The 23,850-nt window shown below is 37.3% G+C and overlaps 1 protein-coding gene across 1 annotated transcript in view; it reads right to left on the bottom strand.

Moving 5' to 3' along the window:
* GART (phosphoribosylglycinamide formyltransferase, phosphoribosylglycinamide synthetase, phosphoribosylaminoimidazole synthetase) overlaps positions 1-22,179 on the bottom strand; it is a 34,524-nt gene extending 12,345 nt beyond the window's left edge. The window contains exons 1-14 of the mRNA XM_049835062.1: positions 22,061-22,179; positions 18,971-19,119; positions 14,750-14,845; positions 13,843-14,017; positions 13,049-13,160; positions 11,716-11,784; positions 9,592-9,717; positions 8,620-8,707; positions 8,140-8,225; positions 7,355-7,523; positions 6,540-6,771; positions 3,636-3,730; positions 2,527-2,636; positions 1,750-1,948 (exon numbers count right to left, since the gene is read on the bottom strand). Coding sequence (XP_049691019.1) covers positions 1,750-1,948; positions 2,527-2,636; positions 3,636-3,730; positions 6,540-6,771; positions 7,355-7,523; positions 8,140-8,225; positions 8,620-8,707; positions 9,592-9,717; positions 11,716-11,784; positions 13,049-13,160; positions 13,843-14,017; positions 14,750-14,845; positions 18,971-19,115 — 1,702 coding nt within the window. The 5' untranslated portion in view covers positions 19,116-19,119; positions 22,061-22,179. The remainder of the gene's footprint in view (positions 1-1,749; positions 1,949-2,526; positions 2,637-3,635; positions 3,731-6,539; positions 6,772-7,354; positions 7,524-8,139; positions 8,226-8,619; positions 8,708-9,591; positions 9,718-11,715; positions 11,785-13,048; positions 13,161-13,842; positions 14,018-14,749; positions 14,846-18,970; positions 19,120-22,060) is intronic.
* Between the last annotated feature and the right edge of the window lie 1,671 nt (positions 22,180-23,850).

Below are 23,850 nucleotides of genomic sequence, written 5' to 3' on the forward strand. Positions count from 1 at the left end.
ACAGATCTACACACTATGTGCCTGCACAGTGAAATGAATGAAGTTGAACCCCAAACTGAAATTTATTTCAATGATCCAGGCTATGGAAAAGCATTTCCTCCTTAGGTTCAGAGTTACTGCATCATCTCTGTCCCTTCTTTTCTGAGAGTGCCAGAAATCTGGAGAACAAATCATGGTTCTTTTATTTCTGAGTCCAGACTTATTTTTATATTAACACAAAAAAAGATATTTACTAACCCATTTACAATTTTGAGAAATTATTTTCTGGTAATTACTTTACAACATCCAAAGCCCTTTGTAGTTTTACAGTCTTCCAATTGGAAATAAAATCTTGAAATTTCAGTAAGTAGTTTCATAGCAAGATTTCACGTAACATGTACTTATGCTGAAGTATGAATGGTTTGATTATATTTGATGAACTAAAAGAACATCTTAAGACAAATATAAAGCTGACTAACAGTTCATGCAGAAAAAATTAAACCAGAACATAAACAGCCTCTTGTTCAAAGCTTGTAAACTGCCTCAGAATGACACACGCTCACTTAGAAAAGACTTCTGTTATTAACTTTCTTAAAGAATTGGAAAAATGACAGAATTACTGTATTACCAATTATAAAGTAAAACACTTGAAATGTCATTTTTAGTCTCAAATTAAAGGTCTTTTTTGAAAAATCATGGTAATTCTCCATGCCTGTTTTTATAAAAAAAGAAGGAAAACCAAAAACTATGTGAGGAAACTGAACTTTCTGGGTTTCATTACTTTAAAATTTAACCCTGTGTTGTACTCTTTTTATCAACTAAAGACTTTTACAAAAGAACGTATTTTTCACTGACTTAGAAATATTTTTATTGAGTTGAACAGTGTTAAAGCTGTATTTTTTAAGATTCAAGAAGTGAAATATTGTATCATTTTCATGGATAACTAGATTACTGTACACCAGAACACATACATAATTTGTTAGTAAAGTGTATTATGTACTTGTATGATAGGGCTGAAAAGGACAATGTTTAAATTTGAGTCTTAATGTCTTGGAATATGCTTATCTTGGTGAAATAAATCTTCAGTGAGTCTTCAGTAGACAAATAATTTTTCTATTAGTTTTGTAACTAACAAAACCAGGTTTCTTTTATGTTTCTGTCCTGTGGTTAACTCTGTGTCTTAAGTAATGAGCTCCAGCCGACACTTTTGTTGCATTCATACGACATTCTTGGGCTTTCTATTTTTTTGAAGCTTGTGGGGATACAATAGCTGTGAGATCTCTACCTTTCCTGTCAAATTTGGTTAAAATCAGCCAATAGGTTCGAAGGATATTATGTACACACACAGGGACATGCACATGCACAGTAACACATACAAATCTTGTTTCTAGGGGAAAACTTAAGGATTTCCTTTAGGATAAAGGATAAACAAACCTATTTGGCATGTTTTAAAATTTACTTGAAAAATACAAAGAATTACAATACATGACTTGTTAGTTTTCTAGGCAGCTGTTATATTTACAAAGTTAAATGAAAAGATACGAATAAGAAATTTTATATGCAACTTCCTGAGCTAATGGCAACATTTGTAGAGTACTGTCTTCTTCCAGTGGGTAGATATTATGTTGTCTGAAAACAAAGACGTGTGACGCTTTGGTTTTTTTTCACTTCTTTTAAGAGTCATCAACAGAGTAGGAAAACCAACACATTAAAACCAATTACAGATATTGCATGAGATTTTTCATATCCTTCAAAGAAGAGTGTTCATACCCAAAAGAGCACATCCTGCTTTTTTGCAAGCTTCAGCTATTCCTGCAATGACACCCTCAGCCACTTCAACATCAAGTTTGCCACAGGCAAAATAGTCAAGGAAGAAGAGGGGCTCCGCTCCTTGAGCTAAGATGTCATTGACACACATGGCAACCAGGTCCTGACCTATGGTGTCATGTTTCTTACACACTTGTGCAATCTGCAAAACACAGCCAGAGAACCCGTTGGTTAGCTTTGAGAAACTGGAACACAAGCGGAGAGTCTGCAATGGAAGAGGATCGAAATCATGCAGTTCCTCTAGATGCTTTTTGAGGAGCAGCTTCATTTACTACCATCTCTGTGAGCCTCTCCTAACATTTTATTTTAGGAATTGTTACTTTCCTAATTGGCAAGTACAAAAGGCACTTTATGAAAGAGGACTGAACTGGAAAGGGTTTCATTGCAGCTTGCGTAAACACAATAGGAACTGTATAATTAAATGTTTTTCCTCATGAGTAATCTTTTTGAGGGTGGAGATTCTACCTTAATGAAATGGAGTCCCTGATTATGTACTTAATATTAAAAATGAGTTATTTTAAGCATCATTTCAAGTATGGCTATTTACATGCCAGAAGCTAAATGTGTATTTAATTCTTTTGCCTGAAGGAGGGCAATTTCATTTTTCCTTCCCTTTTTAGGAAGACAAATAGTTATTTTTAAAAGACAACTGATATTTTCTGTTAAAAAAAATTTCCTTTCTGTGCTATTTTCCTTCCTTTACATGGATCTTCACATTACCTTGAGTTTTGTGCCAACACCATCAGTTCCAGATACCAAGATAGGATCTTCATAACCAGCTGCTTTCAAATCAAAGAGGCCAGCAAATCCTCCAAGTTCTGCATTGCAGCCTGTGAGCCAGAAAACAGGAGAAAATAGTAAATTTTTACTTTCAGGTGTTTCTCCAGGATCTCCAACACAAATTCTCTATGATGTTTGTCAACATGAGTTTGCTTTGTCACCAGGATACTCCTCTCTGTTTAGAGCCTCTTAACAGAGGCATGGGAGCTCCTAATCGTCTTGCATTTGCTTTCTTTTTTCTTCTTAATTACCTAAGGCTAAAAATCCAAAACTTTGTGATTGAACATTCAATAATTACTGTGACTGATATGTTTCACCCTTGCACTTAGTATTTTTCTGAAAAACAGAAAAGGAATTATGGTAACAGATTGAGGGCCACTGTTTCCGGGGAAAGGATGATAACTAGGCATTTTCCAACTGAAATTTCTTATCTCTTGTTAATACTGCTACTTATAGTATATTAAGACTCCTTGTTCCTAAGACTGGTTGTGATAGGTAAGTATGGTAACCTTAAAACTAAATTTGGTTAAATCTTAAGAGTGGAACAAACATGAGTAGAAAATACTGCTTGCCTGAGATCACAACAAAAGAAGGATGAATTGATTCTGTTTTAACCAAGCAAAAGATGTGTCTTCGCTATCCATCTCAAGCAATAGATAGTATCTCTGAGGAATTCTGCATCTTATAGACCTTTCTAAACATTCATCTAAAAAATTGTATAATTCACTGTGCCAGAAATAATAATCCATGCAATCAAAAATAGCAGTAAATAGGATTTTTGCTTGCATTTATCCTTTTAGAGTGCTGAACTGTATTCTCTAATGTTCATGACATTCAGGAGATACAGTTTAGAGTAATTTTGGGAAGAAAATCTGTAAATTTAAGGAAGTATGTTTTGAAGAAATCACAGGCATTCACTTACTGCAGATATTTATTGTGTAATCTAGAAACATGCAGAACACATATATATGAGCTTTTGTATCAAGATCCAATGATAAGCCTCATTGCCATGAACTGACTGAAACAGGAATAGAAGGTACAAGTCTTACCTGACCTTGATGTGGCTGCAGCCAGGGGTTTAATTTTCTGAACCAAAGTATTCCCTGCTGCAATGTCTACCCCGCTATTTTTGTAAGTCAGGCCTCTGAAAGAATGTTAAAAAAGTTATGGCAATTGATTACTAAACGCACAAAGATATATTTTAAAATAATAGTTACTTCTTTACATCATTGCATCACTAAGGGGATTAACCATTCAGAATCCTATTCTGCTGTCAAGTACCACTATTTTCCCACTTGTACAGTAACTTTGCTCATATAAAATTATTTCTAAATATTGCAATACTCATTTCAGGCAGGTTCAATGGCTCAGAGGTTAATCTTTTTGCTGTTTGGAACCTGACCTCACACATATACCTGAAGATAAGGGAGTATTATCCCAAAGAAACAAAACTTCATGGATTTGCGCCACAGAGAGTCTGCCATAAGCAGTATTCAAATAGTTCCAGATATCTTGAATACAGCATCAGAGCATCAGTATCATACGCTATCCAGTCAAATACCAAGATGAAAAACAACCAAACAAAAAAACCCAACAAGGTAAAATAGGTAGAATAATGGATCTGATTTTGCAAGGTTTGAATCCCTGGTCCAGATACTGAGGTGTCAGTAGTACAGTTCCTATGCTCAAAACAAACTGTATACAGAAATGCACTGCTAAGTCTGAACACCTCAGCACCATGCAGGATCAAGCTCAAGTTACCTTTTCAAAATGTAAGTATCACATAAATCAGTAGTCCTCTATGATACTTCGAGAGTTTTACAACTGTAGCTTAAAGGTTGTCTCTCCTTATCACCTGGAATGATACCACCACAAAACCATACCTCTTTTTTACTTAAATGGACTTTCTATTAAAGTATATATTTTAAAGTTTATTTAAAAATACCTAAGTTCCTAAGGTCCATTTTAGCAATCTAGAAAGAAATGTCCATAAACTCTGGGTATTTTTTTATATACAGCCACACCATAAAGAAAACACACTTAGTACAAACTGATATATGTAACTTGTCTGTCCCTACAACTCACTGGGGACATTAAGTACCATCCCATATCTACGGGAGGATGTTTTCATTTTGGACACAGTGAGATAATGACTTTTAATTCCTAGTTGCACCAAATGTATCTCAGTCCGGTTAAGCAATTTTATTTCTACACTGTCAGTGGCATGAACCAGGCTACCTGGTGCATCCCCATTTTAGGTTCCTACCTATTTTAGCTCTCTTATTGATGTCATTCAGTATTAAGTTTAAATTCTAAGGGTGAAACATGCTGTGGATTAACAAGGACAAATAGAACAAAACAACTGGCCAAAGACTGGTGCTACAAGGTATCTGCACTCACATTATATCACTGCTTAAAAATTTGCAAGAGGAAAATAATTATAAGAAGCAGCTGTTCAGCCTGTGAATAAGACTCAAGGAAATACTAGCCTGCAATAACAAGAGACCAAAGTCAGGCCCTTTTAGTCTGAACATGTTAAATATTCAACATATTTTCACCTTGTTTTTAAAAGCATGGTATCTACTTTGATTCTTTAAATGAATCTTTAATTCTTTAAATTTTCTAAAATATTGTTTATTAAATAAATATTATGGATATTTTCACAAGGTGAAATGCATAGGGCTTACTCCTACAAAGCTGCCAAGAGGAGGTGCATCCCCAACTTTACAGAGCCAACCATCACTGTTCCTTAACTGTGTGCAACACACAGTCCAAAGTGAAACACGCCTGACTACCTTTTCTTCCAATCTTAGGATGTCTGAGCAAAAAGCTGGTGCAGACCCAAGGCCAGTGACACAGGTGCTGACTGTAAACAGTTCCCAGGAGTCTCCTTCATAAGCTAGGGATCCTCCCAGCATAGAGGCACTCCAGTCAAGAAACTTGCTGGCTATGGCCTATGAACTCAGTGTTTTAGAGAACTGCTCATTGAAGTACCTTCTTCTCTAGCCTCATACACTGACCTGATTTTTTTCTACTACAGTACAAATACCAATTACATGTTTTCACATAAATTTCTCAAAAGATGCACAGTACTTGAGAGAGAAAGAAGACTAAATATGAACGCCCTTGTTCATTTAGTAAGTTTATTGATCATAGTTTTACAATATACTAATCAGTGTACACGGTCAGCAAAAATGGAACTCTTGTTAATATGCTTCATAGACTACAAAATAACCTATTATCAAAAGTTATGTTTTGAGCTAATTGGAGCATAGGCAGGCAGATATGCTTCATATTAGGTAAAAATGAGTCTAAAAACCTGCAAGAAGCTCTCAATAACATTAGAGGGACAGTAGGACACACTGTTTTAAAAAAAAAAACCCACACCCATATCAGCTCAAGGCTGTTAAACTGAATACCATGAAAATAAAACGAATAATAATAAAAAGGAGCGATAAATCCTACCCACGTTGTTAGCCAGCTATTCCATTAAAATGCATATCCCAAGAGGGTAGGTGTTTCAAGATAATTTTAACCATTTCTAAAAATTTTAAAATGAATCAATAAAATAGCTCAAACTTTGTATATACATGTCATTATATTATAATTAGGCTTATGGACAAGACAAATCTAAAGCAAAAGGTATGTTTTAAAGCCTAAGAACCAGAAGTTCACCTTCCCTAAACAGATATAGCAGACAGTAACACACAAGTTATTCCTATATGCTTGTCATTGTAGTTTAACTCAGACTTGGGAGAATAAGAATATGGATGAGAGAGCCATCAAAAAGCCTGTTCCTTGGCTGGTCTTGCTTAGATTGCTTACAATGATGGCAGTTAAAACTTCTCTAGAGTTATACCTAATATCAACGTCAGTTTATTAACGTAAACTGGTGATGTATTTAAGTCCCTTTTACAGCAGTTATTTCCATTTCAAGTCTTTAAAATATCTACCTGGATTGTCTCAGGAAAGCTATAGCTCGATAACCAATGTCCTTTCTATAAATGGCACCCTTGAAGTGTATGGCTGCTACTCCCTTGTTGGCTTCTTGCAGTGCTGTCATTAGATCCTCTTTAATAGCAGTTACTGTAAGGACTCTTCCTCCACTAGTCACCACTTTGCCATCCTTCAGGGCTGTGCCTGCATGGAACACCTCCAATCCTAGTTGCTTAGCCTTAGGAAGTCCTGTGATTGTTGTTTAAGAAAATAAATGCAGAAAAAGCAATTGATTAGAACATTCCCTATTAAATTACAAATGAATAGATATTGAGCACTTATTGACTGTGTCTAGAAACCACAATCGAGCTCAGTGTGATCGTGCTGGGAAATAGGAATAAATTTGTAAAAACTACATTTTGAGGAGAGACAAGTCTGCTACTTGCATGCTCAGAGGCATTTAGCTGAAACATTTGCATACAACTTCCAATTCCAGCTGGATTTTTATACTTCACTGACATAGAGACCACAAAACATACCAGCATCAACATCATGTAAGAATCAGTGATCAGCCCAGAACTACTTTACTGTAACACATATTAAAGAAAAGCTACAGAACTTAATATAGTGTGGAGAACTGAAAATGCAATGGGTGCATTACCAATAAACTTTGATGTGTGAAAATTCAGTTGTCTATTGCTGACCCATAACCATAAGATCTACAGTTTCTACGAATCTGAGTTACACTGATTCACCTTCATCTGGCAAAAGAGAGAACGGAAAGAGGCCAGGAGAGGAAGCAGGATTCTGCAGTTTCTCCTGCTATATTTACCTGTTATTTCCAAACCCTTGGGATATGTTCCTGGATACCCTTCGCTAGCCATGACCACTGTCACAGCTGCACTGTCTTCAAACCAAACTGGCATGGAACTAGACAACTTTTTATTGATAACTGCTTGCATAACTTCATACAAATCACTTTTCAACAGTGGAAGAATTACCTGCAAAAATACACATTAGCAAATTAAAGAAAACAATGTACATCGTTACATTTTCTTCACTGAGCTTTTAAAAATACTAATGCAACTGTAAAAATAACATTAAATAAGTATGTTCATACACTGTATTTTCACACATATATACGTACTGTGCCTAATCTATGTACCTTTAAAAACACTGTTCCTTGAAGATAATTTCTATGGGTAAAAGAACTGCTACATGTGGAGGGGAAAAGGTAGAGGCCAAAGAACCCTATTTGTTCTGAAGAATAAAAATGAAGGGTTTTGTTCCAGTTGTCAACAGGGAGTCAGGAAAAGAAGCGTTCACTTCTTTAATAACATAAAGAGAAATCCAAATCCGTTCCAGAAAAGACAGGAAAGTGCTGAGTTTCACTCAAGTTACCCTTGTAAATCCCATATTTGAGTATAACCTGCTGAAATCTTCTCTGGAATGGAACAATTTCAAAACAGACCTTCTGTCTTGAATAACCAAACCAAACATTTTAAATCTCAGTACAATTAGCTAATTATTCATCTGAAAGTTAAGGATAACAGTAGATGGTAACTGACTTTTCTTCTCCCATAATGCCAAACTGTATCTACCTACAAAATAACTCACCTGACATTCTGGGTCACCAAATCTGCAGTTAAACTCAAGAACTTTAGGTCCATCTTTGGTAAGCATTAATCCAGCATAAAGCACACCTAGAATAAAAAATTATATAAAAGACTATCTAAGCAACTGCATAGGTCATTTGTTTTGCATCTATGCATAACAGTGTTAAAAAGGATGTCACCTGTGCTCATTTAAAGGTAGGATGTTAACACTTGAGGAATAGTTGTGGTTACAATTTGCAGCTTATTTTCAAACATTTTCTTTTCTGTTCTTCCTTACTTGATGATTATCCACCACGAGTGAAATGACATCCATTGATTTCAGTGGACTCTAAATCAAGCCACTATATCAAACCCAGTTTCCAAATAAATCAAAGTTATCTTCCTTAACTTACAGTGTGAATTAGGCCTACAAAGAGGACAAAGTAAAAAAAAAAAAAAGTCTTTCTCCTTATGATTAAAACCCCCAAACTTTTGTACGTACCAAAATAGGGGACACCTTCTTTCCTCATGCCATCAACAGTTTTCTGAAGAATAGTATCTCTTATTTTCTCCAGTAAATCTTTAGAAATCTAATAAAACAGGATTAGAAAACAGTGTTTGTAAAAAGGGAGTGCATGATTTTTCCCACTGTGATGGCTAGTGTTTTTAAGAGCCAAGCAGAACACTTGAATGGTCTCTTGCTCACTCCAAAACGTTTCATGCAAAGGAAAGCTAATATTTTTTTCTCTCTACACAGACAACATACCACAGCATTAAGACAACTATTTGCATTTCTTCAGACACTTTTCTATTCTTAGATCTACATATGCAAGCAATCCCACTGGCTTCACTGGAACAAACCATTTGCACAGACATACTGAAATTTAGATAAGGCCTCCCAAGGACAAATCACAGTTGGAAAGTATAGTGATGAATGATCAAATTTTATTTAATAAACAAAATTAATAGCAGTATAGAGGAACAAACCCCTTATTTTTTTGAAATAAAAAAAGAAAAATCACTGGCTATGGCATAGGTAAAGAGAAAGCAAAGTAAGTCCTTTTGCAAACAGAAGTTCCTTCCCAAACAGAAACCAAACTACCTTAAGCTACAGCAAAAATTCCTCAGTAGCTTAGTTCAGCACAAGATAAAAATGTGTGTTTAAGCACTTGGTTCTAATGATCAGTATTTCATAACACTTAAAAAACCAAATCATAATACAAGGTTGCAGAAATAACAACACTTCCACCTTCATAATTAAAAGCAATTCAGTAGAAATATCCTCCTCTTTAGAGAAAAGAATTTATCAGGTTATGGACTTTACTTGACTATGTTTGTTCTAGGCAACTCCTTCCATCCAGAAGAGTCCACTCTCTCCTGTTGATCATGGTGGAACTAAAAATTCACACATGCTTTCAATACTAGAGCTGTAGTACAGCTGTAGTGAAATGTCTTCTTATCAATACATTTTTACCTGAGGTGCTGGGGAATAAGCTCCCATCCCTCCAGTGTTAGGCCCTTCATCTCCATCCATTAATCGCTTGTGGTCCTGGGCTGGAGGCATGGGAGCAATTGTGACACCATCCGTGAAACATAAGCACTAGAGGAGAATAAAACAAGGAGAATAATTAAAATTCCAGTGTGTGATTAAAATCAAAGTGCAAAAAGTGCAAATATATTTTATGTTCAGTGTTGCAAAAGGATATTTAAGAGTATAAATTCTGTCTCTGTGATAAAATGAACTACAGTATTCTAAACATTTCCCTTTTCCCTCAGGAAGCAATGTCTCATTTTGTATGACCTTCCTACAGAAATTACCTTTAATAGAACATATGAAAAATTATACCATCAGTAGCTGTACTGAAAAGAAATACTCAAAAGGTTAGAAAAAAAATTTAAATACTCCATGACGGAAGCTACTTCTTCCCTCCCCCTTCCTCCCCCTTGACCTGGAAGGAAGGCATTACATTCCTTTCAAGATTTCCTTTTCCTCGTTGATAAAACTATTTACTTTGGAATTATTTATAAATTACTTATACAGCAGATGTTTTTATCCTCAAGATCTTCATAATAACAAGCCTGCTGGCATCCCCTGCAACTGGATGATAATGTTCACTGTCTGGACTACTGCTAGCAGTACTCAAAAACATTATAATGCTAATTAAAAAACAAGCAAGGATTCTCCTACAAAACCCCCAAATGCCAAAATATTAATATGTTAAAAACTATTGTGGAAGGTGAATTATTTTGTCAGGCAAGGTAAGCAGTATGTTTTCTTCATTGTTGTCAGTCATCATAGAAAAAAACTCTGTAAACTGCAATTTTATATTATTGTGTTATATTACAGTAAGTCTGCTAGTATTCTAAGGATTAATTAAGAGCATTACATATTTTCCACCAGAGAATGAAGATCTAGATAACCCCATAGTTCCTAAAAAGGTCAAGCCAACCAGGAAGGAATAAGGATGACCAATATCTGCACATATAATTTCTAAATATCGGGCAGGAAACCAGACTATGCGAAGATTGGCAACAGTTGGAGATGATCGCTTACTTTATAAATACCACCACCTCCAAGATGAATGTTCACAACATCCAGCATAAGTCAATTTCAGCTCCAGGACTCGGGAACCTGAGCTGGTACTTGGCTGTTCTATTTTGTGTGATGCAGGTGTCAAGTTGCTCTGCCACTTCAAAACCTAGGCTTTCATTCTCCTTTTCTCCTTCACACTCTGCTAATAAAATCAGATACACTTTTTTAAATGAAGGAGCTGAATCAACTTAAAATGAAGGAGATGTTCTCTCTACATCTCCAGAGTAAATCAACACTGTCAAAACATTCAGCATCCTTTGGTTCCAGGTCCTTCACCCCCAGGTGCACTTTCCCATTGCAGTATCTCTGGCAATGAAACTGGTTAAAGAGGATCCTGCCTGCACCTGTCTTGAGTTGATTGTTCCCTTGCTCCAAAGGAGTTTACTGCTCCCTTATGATGCAGTTCAACATATTCCCTTCATCAGCAAAGCTGATAAAAGTAAGTCTCCATCCTCCCTTACTCCCAAGCATCCCTTGCCTTGCTGTGCACTTCACCATCCTGTAACTTGTACTGATTCAAATGGCACTAGGCTCTAAACCAGAACGCAGAAAACGTGCAAGGTGGTGGTGCTGATTTCTTTGAAGAAAGGTCTTTAGGTTGTAGCTTCATGAACAGGTAACCAGTATAACTGAATGAAAGGCAAACAGCAGTGAAGAGGTAGCAATGTGGAGGGGAAGGGACATCTGTCTTTGCTGTCAGAGAAATCACAACACAGAACTGCATGCTCAGTGACACTCAACATTTTTAAGGTTTGATTTTTTTTTCCCCCATGTGGCAACAGCTGATTACTGTTTGAGTTATTTTATTTAATTTGAATTATTTTAACAGACTGCAGGAAGTTTGGTTCTTAACACAGCTATCTAATTAATACAATTTTATTTATAAACAGATAACTATTTTTAAGTAATAAATCCTACGCATCCCTGCTGTAGGTACTTCCATAGTGTTTCCTAAATAGTTTAGAACAGGTATAGTCAAAGTGTTACAGTGAGATGCACACTTACAGAAACTTCTTCTCCTTCAAGAAGTTCTTCAACAACAACAGTTTCCCCCGCTGTGCCAAAAGTTTTATCCTACAGTAAAAACAAAACCTCTTTATTTCTGTTTCAGTTATTTTAAACTATTCAAAATGGAACAAGAAAAAGTATTTTTAACACAGGAAGAAAAATACAGCACAGTTTTGAGACTATTAATCCATTCTCCACCCTGGGTATGTCAGCAATAGTAAAATCTTTGCTCCTCTTTTCTGTTTATTCTTAAATAAATCCAGATTTTATGCTTAAATATTTTTAAATTGCAAATTATATTTATGACTTACTGAGCAATTCCTCATGCTCTATCTTCTGAAGTTTGCACCCATGATACTGAGACTAATAACAATGACTGTCAAGTCTATAATCTGAACTTTTACTTTACAAGAAAGTACAATTCTATAGACTACATTGGAAGCAGGCAATATTGTCATATTCCAATGCAATGTTTGAACACTGACTGCATATTTAGGCAATTAAGAACAACCAACCCACACTGACAAGATAATTTTGCATGTCTACAGGACTCTCTAACATACGTTTTTTTTGTTCCAAGACGTTGGGCCACATGTTAAGACATATATTTGTCCAATAACCATACACAGACATACACACACAACAAAATGTGAGTGCAGACCCTATATTCTGACTCTTGAAATACAGATGTGTCAGATAACATCTCCTATGATCAACATAGCTCCACTGAATTGTAGATGCTGTGCTGCTGACACCAGCTGAAGACCTGACCTTTATGTGTCGTATTTTCCAGCACTATGTTCCTAAATGTTCAGATGAAATTGCTTAATTTCGCTTCTCTTCAGATTTTGATGGTCCTAATGTATTTTTTGAATATCCTACCTAAATGTATACTTAACTTGAAATAATTCCACTGGAACTTTACTACACATTTAAGTGCTGCGTGACTGGAGTCCTAAAGCTGATATTGCTTGTCAAGATCCAGCTCAATCACAGTGTTAATATTACAGCATTGTAGTACCTGTTTGATTGCAGCAGCCTCAAGTGGTAAAAAAAAAACAACAAAGGAAAACCATATGGAAATAAATGTGGGTTTTCATTAAGAATGATTTTATTTCAGCCTACAGGAACTATGCCTAAAAAGAGTACCCTGCCTTAAGCGATAAATATGACAGAGCTTCATAGCTGTCCAAATAATGGTAAAAGAATTGATGTCTTTTAGCCAAGTTCCTATTACATAGAAATAAAGAATATCTTTGAGACTCTAAGACAGTTAACAACTTATTTTGTGTAAGAACTCCTCCAGTTAGTGCATGACATTTCTACTCACCTGCATGATTTCAGTAACAGCTTTGCAGGCTTCTTCCTTGTTGGAAGCCACAATTACTCCTTTGCCAGCTGCCAGGCCACTAGCTTTTACAACTAAAGCAGGGAAGTTTGCACTTCAAAGACAGAGAAGAGACATTCAACAGTAAACACTCTGTAGGCATTTTGAACATTTCAATAGTTGAAAGATCAAAATACTTATCAGTTTTCATAGCAACCATTTTACCTTGTTAAATAACATACAAATAACAACCAGGCTTCTCTTGTTATTCTATGCTTGTGAAGCATTTCTGCTTCCTGGTTTTTTCCCCACCACTGAATTTCATTACTGTTCTGAAAGGTTGCTTTCCTTTTAATAATTTATTGTTGTATCATTTTTGGGTCACCTGGATTGTATTCTCACGAACAGATAGATCCATCATGTGCCAAGTAAGTCTCCAATGCAGAATTTATATTCGTGGAGAAAAGGAACAAGGGCGGCAGAACATATGACTATCAGACTGCAAGCTGTGTTTCCACAGCAGGCATTTTGAAAAAAAAAAAAGCTTGTCCTATATCCTCCTGTAAACTGAACACTGGAATTTATTTTCATTTTAGAACAATAAATAAGAACCACTTAATTATCAGACTTATTGCAGTGTGATAGTGTCATGTTAGATTATCCTTTAAAACCTTTACAGATGTTCTATCACAGCCAAAAGTATTGATACAGAAGTAACCATTTGATCGTTTGTTTTGGATACCTAGCTCACTACACATTGCTGTAAAAAAAAATTTCTAAGAGGATAAAAACTTTACCTGTTAATAAAACCACATGCTGCTTTAGGATCACTAAAAGACTTCCATCTCGCAGTTGGGATCTCATGACGATCCAAAAAGGCTTTGGTAAAACTCTTACTGGACTCCAGCTGAGCTGCCTTTGCTGTTGGACCAAAACACCTTACTCCAGCTGCTGTCAAGTCATCAACAATTCCTAAAAATGACAACATGAAAAAATTTTATAAATCACCAGATGATTTATAGGAGTCAGGTAGTCCACGTCTACAGATGCACTGATTTGTTGGAACAAGTATGTCTGGAATGGTAAGCCATACAAATCTACCAAGTGCCTGTTCTACCAGACGGGCCTTAGATGCATTCTTAACTGTAATCAGGAGCAGGTAACCCTGCAATATCTGGGGCTAAGAATATATGCAGCATTTGGTAAGAGATGACAATCCCTCCTTGCTTTATTCTAGCTTTTAGCTAAAAAGTTGACATTAGTCTTTTGGGAAGATGACAATTGTTGATCATGTAAAAGATTAAAACAGAAAAATTATCAGTATGTTTATAAATTATTTTTTTTTTTACCAAGTCTCAAATTACTATTGTTTCAAAAAATAAAAATTCCATAGGAAAATCAAAACCCTAGTTAAGGTTCCTATATGGAAACACTTTGATACCTCTTTTACCAATCCCAAGTACTTAAAAAGAAAACAAACACCTAAGGATATTTTAACTGTTATATTGCTCACACAATACCCTTCAGAAATTAATTTTCATCACAGCACAACCCTGAATTTCAGGGAAACTGCCAAGGAGGATCTGTTTCCATTCCTGTTGAAGACATTCAGATACTGTTGAGTGGTGCACAGAAGATGGGGACTAAAATTTACTTTTCTTCCTAAGTTATGAAGGCTATGATTTTTAGCTTGCTTTCTCTTACCAGCAGCAAGAGGAACCTCTGGACCAACCACAACCAGCCTGATCTCCTGATCTCTGCAGAACTGGGCAAGTGCACCATGATTGCTGACTGAAACAGCTGTTGAAGATACAAAAGGGCAGTAAGACTGCATTCATTGCTGTTGCTTAGCACTTATATATCACATAACACTGAAGAAGCATTTTCACCAGTCTTACATTCTTGAATGGCAGGTCACTGTGAATCTGGAAAAGCGAGGCATACACTAATACATAGACTTACATGCAAGGCTTAGACCAAAATACAAACACCAAACCCCGAGGCAAAGGCTGTGGTTCCACATGCATTGTCAACCCACCTTGCTCTTGAAGGTGAGAAAAAAATTTTGTGGTTCTCCTACACTGCCATACAGTACACTGGTCTCATCTCTAGGAACATCCTGTTTGCCAGCACAAGAAGCACTGCGAAAGAGCCAAGTGAAAAATAACTCACAAGCAAAAAATACATTTTTCAGCCAGTCTCTTCCCTGAGTAGGGTCACCATGAAGCTTTACATCTGTTCGTGCCAGCACGGTGCAGGGGACAGGAACAAGTGGCTGGTGGTAGGATTGCAACTGGTTTCTTTTCTTTTTTCCTTCTTTCTGTAGTGCCAGCTAAAAATTGCTGCACTAAACTGATCCCACTGAAACAAAGGGGAATCTGAACATTTTCTCTTACATTAGGCTGAACTTAATAAGGACAGGTGCTGTAATTATGGGTGAGGATATTTGGTCTTAGTTTTTTACAACCATTATCTTTCCATAAACAAACATTTAATATGACGACACTTGGAATGCCAAAAACTGTGTAAACAAAAGAAAAAGCTTGCACGAAAGACAATAATGTCAAGTCTCATGATAAAAAAATTTACGCAACGCAATGCAATTCCACTGCTTTTATCAAGAGTAAATAAAGCCAAGGTCTATAGAGGATGGGAGCACTAACCCAGAGAGAGCCCAAAAAGCGGTGAGCGCAGTCTGGCGTGGATTGGCTGTCCCTGCAGGGAGGAGACTAACGCATCAGGGCACGGAGCTGGCAAAGGGAGCACAGTACAGCACAACACACCCTCCGCGCAGCTGAACTACTTGAAGTTTTGTCCATAATCTCCTGTTAGTGACCGTACCGTGACAGGAGCTGATGGTCTCTTCCAGCTGGTTTACAGGGAAGTGAGGAGAGAAAGGAGAGGCAGGGATACAGCAGCTTCTGCTGGACAAACAGACACAATTTTGTATTGGTGCCCTCTGAGCTCCTATATGAATAAATTGCCTGCTTTCACAAGAGAAGCTGCTATTTCTGCCTAAGAGATGGCATAAAAGCAACTATCTGAAACCTACGTTTTGGTTACAGATTTACCCTATTTGGGTGGAGTGGGGGAAAAAAACAGACTGAACATGAATAAAAATTACCTCCTTGATACCTATTTAATGGTTCAATTATTTTGTTCCACCAACATTTGTAAGTAAGGAGTAGCAAAGGCCTTTGACTTCCATGTGCAATTTATGCCAATTGACTTCTGGCTCACAAGATAGCAAAAACAAAAGCGTAACACCCTTGGCTTTGAAGTACTGATTAACATAAAGGTCAATATTGTCTTTCAGTCCCGTGGGGCTGTTGTGAAAGCAGCTGGAGAACAGCAGATCCTGACTAAAGAGAGTGGGAGGTCTGGTGGGCAACTAAAAAGGGACGATCCCTGCTCCCCGCGAGCTTAATCCATGCAAAGGGGTGCAGGGAAAGGAAAGAGCCCATAAAGTGATTGTGCTTTTTATCCCAAATTGTCTTGCCGTGGGTCTGATCTACTAGTGATATGAACAGTGATTATGGCACGAGATTTACACGTGGAAACGTCCTAGTAACAAACGGAAAGGAATAAATCACATTGTTAATATGTAATTTTAACTTTCCCCCCAAACATCATTTTCCTCAGGATGTAGACTGAAAGGGGACATTCTTGTAGCTGTGTTTCATTTCTCAAAATGACAGCTAAATGTTCCTTTCACACTAGCCAAAAGGACCTTGGACCAAGGTTTTCAAAGCTAGAGCTTAAAGTTAAGAGTATAAGTTACACTGAGAGCTAAAATATGATGGAAGGAGGTGTCAGGATGCTGAAGTCCATTCCCAGACATGTATATGACTATCTCTGGATTCAGCAAGCCATTCTGTATGAATCTGGCATCAAAGCTGCCCTGCTAATTAAATATAAATTGAATATAAAACTATATTTAATCACTCAACCTAAATCTGTCTTTATTGTCAGAAACAATTACTGACTCAAATTAACCATGAAAACTTCTTTTGACTTAGATACAGGCAAGGTTTAAAGGATTTAAGGTTATTTATAATTTTAAGCTCACCTTTATATGTTTCAGAAATCATCTGAGAACCAGAGTTGCAATGCTAATTAAAGGCAATCTCATGAACCATGAAGGGAGAATGAACTTGCAGAGCCAAATCTTAATTATACCAAAAAAACAGGAACAATGGTAGCAGTTTCACAGACCTCTTTGCCCAGGCTCACACAATAGGGCTTACGTGCTTCTGTAAAGCTGTTTTCCATTTTCTCCCCTGAGTTAAAATCTAGAGCCCAGTGGTAGGACTAAAATGCCTGAGCAGGTAAGACAAATCGTTTCCTTAAAAACCAAAGAAGTCAAACTCTTCACAAATTCTAGATTCTTCCTCCCCTGAGGATTTCTCTCCCAAAGTACGTGTAAGCGCATAGTCTAGGAAAAAAAATTATAGTACACATGGTAGATTTCATGGACCTGGCTCAAGTATTATTATGCACATGCTCAAATATTTTCCACTGTTGAGGGTGAAGTATTTTTTATGGAGTAACAAGGTGAGAGAAAAGCACAGCAGTTTTTAAAAGACACTGCTTGTAAAAAAATACTGAAATTAACATTCTGCAGGCCATACAGACTGGCACTGACTCCATTTAGCACAAGGGTAAAGATTTTTGTTTGACTTCCTGAGATGAGAAGGAAAGGTATGACTTTCCTGTCAGGCTCTTCCTTGCGCCCTCTCCTCAGAGGCCAAATAGAACAAAAAAATACTTACAATACTGTGACTAGTCAAAGAAATTAAGGACAAAGTTATTTAAACAGCCTGTAATTAAGCATTCCAATGGAATTAAATATGATAATTACCTGCTGTATAAGAATCTGACAGGATTCATGTTTCCACATGAGATAGCAACAAAAAAAGATTTTACTCACATACAAATATATATGCGGAAAATTGATGTATATAATTCACGTTCACGTGCTTACGATGCTAACTTTAATTCCGTATGTTATCACATGTTTTAAAGTGGAAACTTAAGCCAGTTGTTTAAAGTACATAATTCAGGATCTGTTATATAAAGGACACAAGACAGGAGTCTCTGAGTAATTACCCCTGGTTTTGTACTGACTCACTGTGTGCCTCCAGGCAAGCACCTTAGACCAGTATTTTTTAAATGCAGTGCGTAATTTTGGATGCTCAATTTGAAATACCTTAAGCTTGATTTCTCAAAACTAATAGCTATGAATAGTTTCAATTACAGCCAAGCAGAGCTTAACATATTAAGCTAGAAGCTCAGAACAGGCAGTCAGTATGAAGAGAGAAACATTTGAAAAGAACCTTAACTTCTTAAGGTCACTACGACAACGGAATGAATGTTTTTCTATGGTTGAACATTTCAGGTGAGAAAGTATTCTATCAAAGGTTGTAGGGATCACAGGGCTTCCATGCACTTCTGAGAATATAATAATGAATTTAGTACTTTAGGTGCTGGCATTTGCTTCAGGCACTTTTCCGCTGTTCACCAACCAGTTGTTGAACTGCAGTGCCTACCAAGAGAAACCACCACCCCTTCCCTGCTAGGTGCTGGGAGGTGGAAACCACAGCAGCTATCCCTGAGCTGTATTCCCAGAGGACCGTGCATTAGACAGATGGAGTTTTGGCTGCATCCTCCACCCCCAAACCTAAAGAATTAGGTATCACAACTGAGATCATATAAAATGAGTGGTAGTTGTGCAAGGCTTCGCTCAGACATTTTTTTCTTTTTAACTGCATCGATATGATCTATTTCACATGTCCAAAACCTTAAAAAACAGTAATAATAATAATCTTTTCACATTAACAGCTGTGATTTCAGATCAATGACTAGAACAACTTACTGGCTGAGTTACCAAATTTAAAAATGGTATTTTTTTTTTGTTTGTTTTACCTGAATTTGAAATTTTTCCATTGTCAGCTGTTCCTGCATTTCCTGGAGCAACATACACATGCTTTACATGTGGGGACTGGGCCAACTTCCAGGCCAGCGCATGCTCTCTCCCTCCACTGCCAATCACAAGCACCCGATCAGCCATTAGTCTGCATAAAACCAGAACACAAGCAAAACAGCCAGAATTAGCCGCGTGAGGTTAGGAAAGCGAGAGCTTCACAGACCACAGTTTTAAGTGCTGGGTGCAATGCAACTCACAACAGAGATGAATTGTCACTTTGTTTCAGGCAACAATATTTTTCTAAGGGTTTTGTTGGTTTAAAAAAATGTACCTGAAAATGGATAACTGACTTAATCAGATGTGATATAAACTAAATGTCAAAAACTGAACCGCTCCAGAACACAGAAGTAACCTGCAGGGCAATCCATCCTGGTTTTCCTTTAGTCAGACTGGCAACTGCTCCGAGTTATACAGAAGTCTGTGATACATGAAAAACCCTTGCAAGTGACCGGGCTGTGATTTGTAGCCTATAGAAATTCCTGGAGAATTCAAGTCTGCAAAGGGCAAAGCCCTTCTGACCAACTAACCGTATGAACATAGTATTACAGTGTTAAGAGCTGAATGGGACCAGTCAAGAGTTTTTAGAGGTATTATCTGAAAGAGCTCTAAATACTTCATGAAAAGGCAAGGCTAAGAGCAATGAGACAGGGAAATCAGCTTCCAGCTCTGGCCTTCCTTAGGAGAGAACAACCATGAGGCAAACAACAGGGAATACCAGGTGTCATTAATAAAGGAGCTCACTCTGAGAAGGTCCTGCAGGACATCCACTCCTCTTTCCCATTCCACTGAGTTTTAGAAAAAACACTTTAACTGTCTCTTGGCCTGCGGAAAGTAGGTGTATGAACAAAGGCTGCAACTTCATTACAATTTTAAACTGTCCAAAACCTTTTCAGCAGTTTGGAAACAAAATGGTCACAAAAACTAAATGAACTGTTTCGCCCTCTGCATGTCATTATCTGTGTGTGTGTACATAACTTACACATATTGGAGTGATGTCAATATTACAATTTTTTCTTTGAGCAGCTTTGCAAGTTAGCCTTTGCTTTTTAAGACATACTTACTTCTATGCATATTCTCTACATATTTACTGATGTACATCACCTCAGAATTGCTACCCTGACAATGATACCACACAGCCAGCAAGGGAATAGAAGAGTTCACTTACACTGAAAAAACCCGCTGGAACTCAGAAAATAGTAAATAAAGAAATAAAATAAGTACATATATCTTTATCTGGAGTTCATTGAAAAGCAAAGGCTAGCCTCCTAAGCTATTAAAAGAATAAGCTGTTAAGAGTCACATTAGTCCAACATATATAAATTACATACACAAACAATGCCACTGCACTGGTTAAAGTGAGAGTTTTATTCACAGAAGTCAAACAGTCCCTGAAGAAGCTATTCAGCGGAGCAGAAAGCGAGCAGCCACAAATTGGCAGGTGGTCCTAAGCCCAAGCGCACCATGCACTACTTGCAAAAAAGAATCTAAAAGCTTTAAATCTTAACATATGCAAAATAACAATCTAAACCTATAAAAAAAGGCTTAAGCATTTTAAGTCATGAGAATAAACAAAACCAGTTTTGTGCTGAAAATGGTGCAATTTATTCAAAGGGCTTTGCATGGCCAGCAAAGAGGTCGGATGTGTCCCTCTGCTATACGAATCACCTCCCATTCATCGGGATGAGGAATGCAACCCAGATAAGAGTTTTGGTCAAAAAGAACAACGAGTCTCCCTGTTGTAATCCCAGCACACGTAACACGCAACCCTTGGTCACTCCCTGTGCCTCTTCCATTAAGCAGCTGGTCATTGAACCTGCGCTTGCCAATGTGTACAGTGCCTCCCAAGGTGAGCTCAGAGAAAAAAACCCAACACAGGATGCAGCTTGAATACGTGCAGGTGACAGCTTCATTTCCAAGAGCAGCAAAAAGTCAGATCTCCTTTGCGGTCCCCTCCTCTACCGGAGGACAAGAGAGGATGACTAGCACAAAGCACATCTAAAACAAAAGAAAAGAAAAGGAAAAAAAAACCCTAACAGATTTCTAAGGGAGAAGCAAAAAGGCATGGTATAAAGCAGATTTTCAGCCAACTGATAAGGCAGGGGCATGTGCCTCTCCCTCAGGTCAGCTGCTACAGCTCGACTTGAATAAAGCTGCTCTGATAGTTCTGACCCTGGAGAAACCTGTCCTTCCTGAGGACCTGGACTATGCAGGAAACAGCTTCTGCTCTGAGGACCCTCTGCGATGCGTACCGTGAACCTGATTTTTAAATCCAAGCCCTCTGTAATAAACTTTAAACAGGAAGAGCCCACACTTGTTTTAGAAGCTATTCATATGCCAATTGCTAAGATATTTTAATTCATTAATGAAGGAATGATTTGTTCAGAGAGTGATACTCTTAGGCAAAACATCCAGTCAGAATAAAGACAAAATAAACATGAATAGAAGGATAAAATAAAAAAAATTAACACTGAGTTGTTCACTATGAACTAAACACACTGGAGTTAAAATTTAATTGTAGTTTCAGGCTGGGGGAGACCTATAGCTTTCTAAACACTAAAAAATATACATGTTGCAAAGTTGTGGAGATGTTTTAATTACAAAACTCTAGGATTACTTACAATTGCAAAAAAAACCACGTTGGGGTTAAAATTATCAGTTATGGTATACATATTTGGGACACCAAGTTATGCTAAACCTCTTTTATATTACAATTCAAGCAAAAATAAAAGATAAAAGAATAAGGGACTGGCTACAACAAAGGGATGAATTAGACAAAGACAGTGACATAGGACAAAAGAATGCAATATAAAGGAATAAACATTTATCATGTAGCAGGCAGCTATCCCATACATTGAAGTTAAACCAAACAAGCATGTTTTCAGTGCTGTCCAGAGACAGTCATCATTAAATACTAATTTTTAAGGCCAATTTTATCAATAATAGGTTGAGCTATACACATTACATAATTTTCTTACAAGTACCTCAGAACTCAGTGCAGAGATTTAAGCCCAAACAGAGAACATACTTACTCTATCCTACGTGCTGCCAGTCTGAGGAAAGTAGTACTCAAAAGAGTTCAGATGTGCAAAGAGAAAGGAGATAAGCAGACTCTGGTTAAAATGTAGTACCCCTGTCCCAATATTACCGCCCCATTGACGACACTGTGCAGCTAGCCAATGAACGGGAAAGTCCAGCCATTCCAGCTGGGAAGAGGGGACAGAAACTTGCATGCAAATGGTCTCAGAGTGAGGATCAAAAACTTTGCAGAGCAGAAGCAGCACATCCTGTTGTTTCTAAACTTGTAAAATAAATTCTGTCCCATCCCAGGTATTTTTTGCAGTTAAAAACTACTTACTAATCAGATTGTAAACATTCTCTTTTTATCTAAAAATGAGGCTATGCATAGTCCTATGCATATCAACAGTATGAAAGAGTAAGGTGCATGATGCACATTCATGCTCCATTAAGCCTACTGCTTAAAAATAGTAGGGCAGGCTTGAAGATCCAGTGACACTGTTGCCAGCTAAAGTAACTCACCATGCTGGCAACTCAATCAAAGAATCATTCACTTTTTTGCCCTGAAGTAACATATTCTAATACTACTGTCAGCTGAAAAAAAATTAATAATATACAGCATAAAGTTTTATATGGGAGCAAGTAAATAGAACAAGCCATGTATCATATGTTCAAATAAAATTTAACCATTTTATAACAAAATGTGAGTAAAAAATACGTTTCAGCCATTTGTTTTGAAACTCAGTGTTATTTGTGCATCCCACAAGTGGTATCCTAGCAACTTTTATTTAGGGATGTAGCTTGAGAGCTTCTGGTGGCAATCCCAGTTCAGGAGGCTCAAATCTAGCAGTGGCAGCCTTTCTTTTTCACACTGTCATAGAAAGATGTTGTTTAGGCCCTCTGCTGCCCAGCAAAACCTGGCATTAAAAATAAAACTTCCAAGAGGTGACATTTTATTTTGTGACTAATCCAGGAGTCAAAAATTTGTTCTCAAAAGACCAAAAGCCATTCACAAGCTAGATATTTCTTCTGTAAGGATTATCACACACTCAGGTTACTTGGAAGCAATATGTGAAATCCTTAAAGATTCCAAAGCACGGTATGTAATTACCTTCAGCAACCATTGTCTGCTATTGTAAAGAAGGAAGATATGTTTGTTTAAAAGATGTTTTTAAATAAAGACAAATGGCATTTCAGGCAAGGGTCTATTACTAGGTCCTTATATGAAGTAAGAACAGGAAAGCAAAACCAAGCTAATCACTCTGTGTATCCAAGAAGAGAGGACACAAGGACTGAGTCAAGACAAGTTGACTTCCAGAGCCTGTCCCTGAGGTTGCCAGTAGTAAGTCAGCAGGGACGAGCATCAGCCTAGAGACCTTTATCCTCCACAAAAGGTAAGGCTCACCAAGAATCTGGGCAACTCTTCCACTAGGTCACAGCCTGGGGAGCAGAGAAAATAAAGTGAGGAAGGTAAAACCAACAGTATCTGATAGCTTTCCCCATCCTGATTCCTCCACAAGGCATGGTGAGATTTCAAATACAGGTAGAAGTGAGATGAGGCTACTAACTCAGCTGCTGCCCCTTCCCTATTAAGAGGGAAGGGACAGGAGTCATTGACTCTTTCTCAAACGGATCCTGTGCACAGACTTGTTAAACTCAGCTCCTCGGTTGCATTTATGAAGGTAAGTCTATAAGAAAATCCTTAAGCAATTTCTTCCCAAGTTTCAGTTTCATATCATACGTGTGTGGTGCAAGTTACCTAAGTATTTTATCTCAACTAGGTGGAGTCTTGTAATAAGCCATT

The sequence above is a fragment of the Accipiter gentilis genome, chromosome 32, assembly GCF_929443795.1.
Source record: "Accipiter gentilis chromosome 32, bAccGen1.1, whole genome shotgun sequence".
In the NCBI taxonomy this organism is placed as follows: domain Eukaryota; kingdom Metazoa; phylum Chordata; class Aves; order Accipitriformes; family Accipitridae; genus Astur; species Astur gentilis.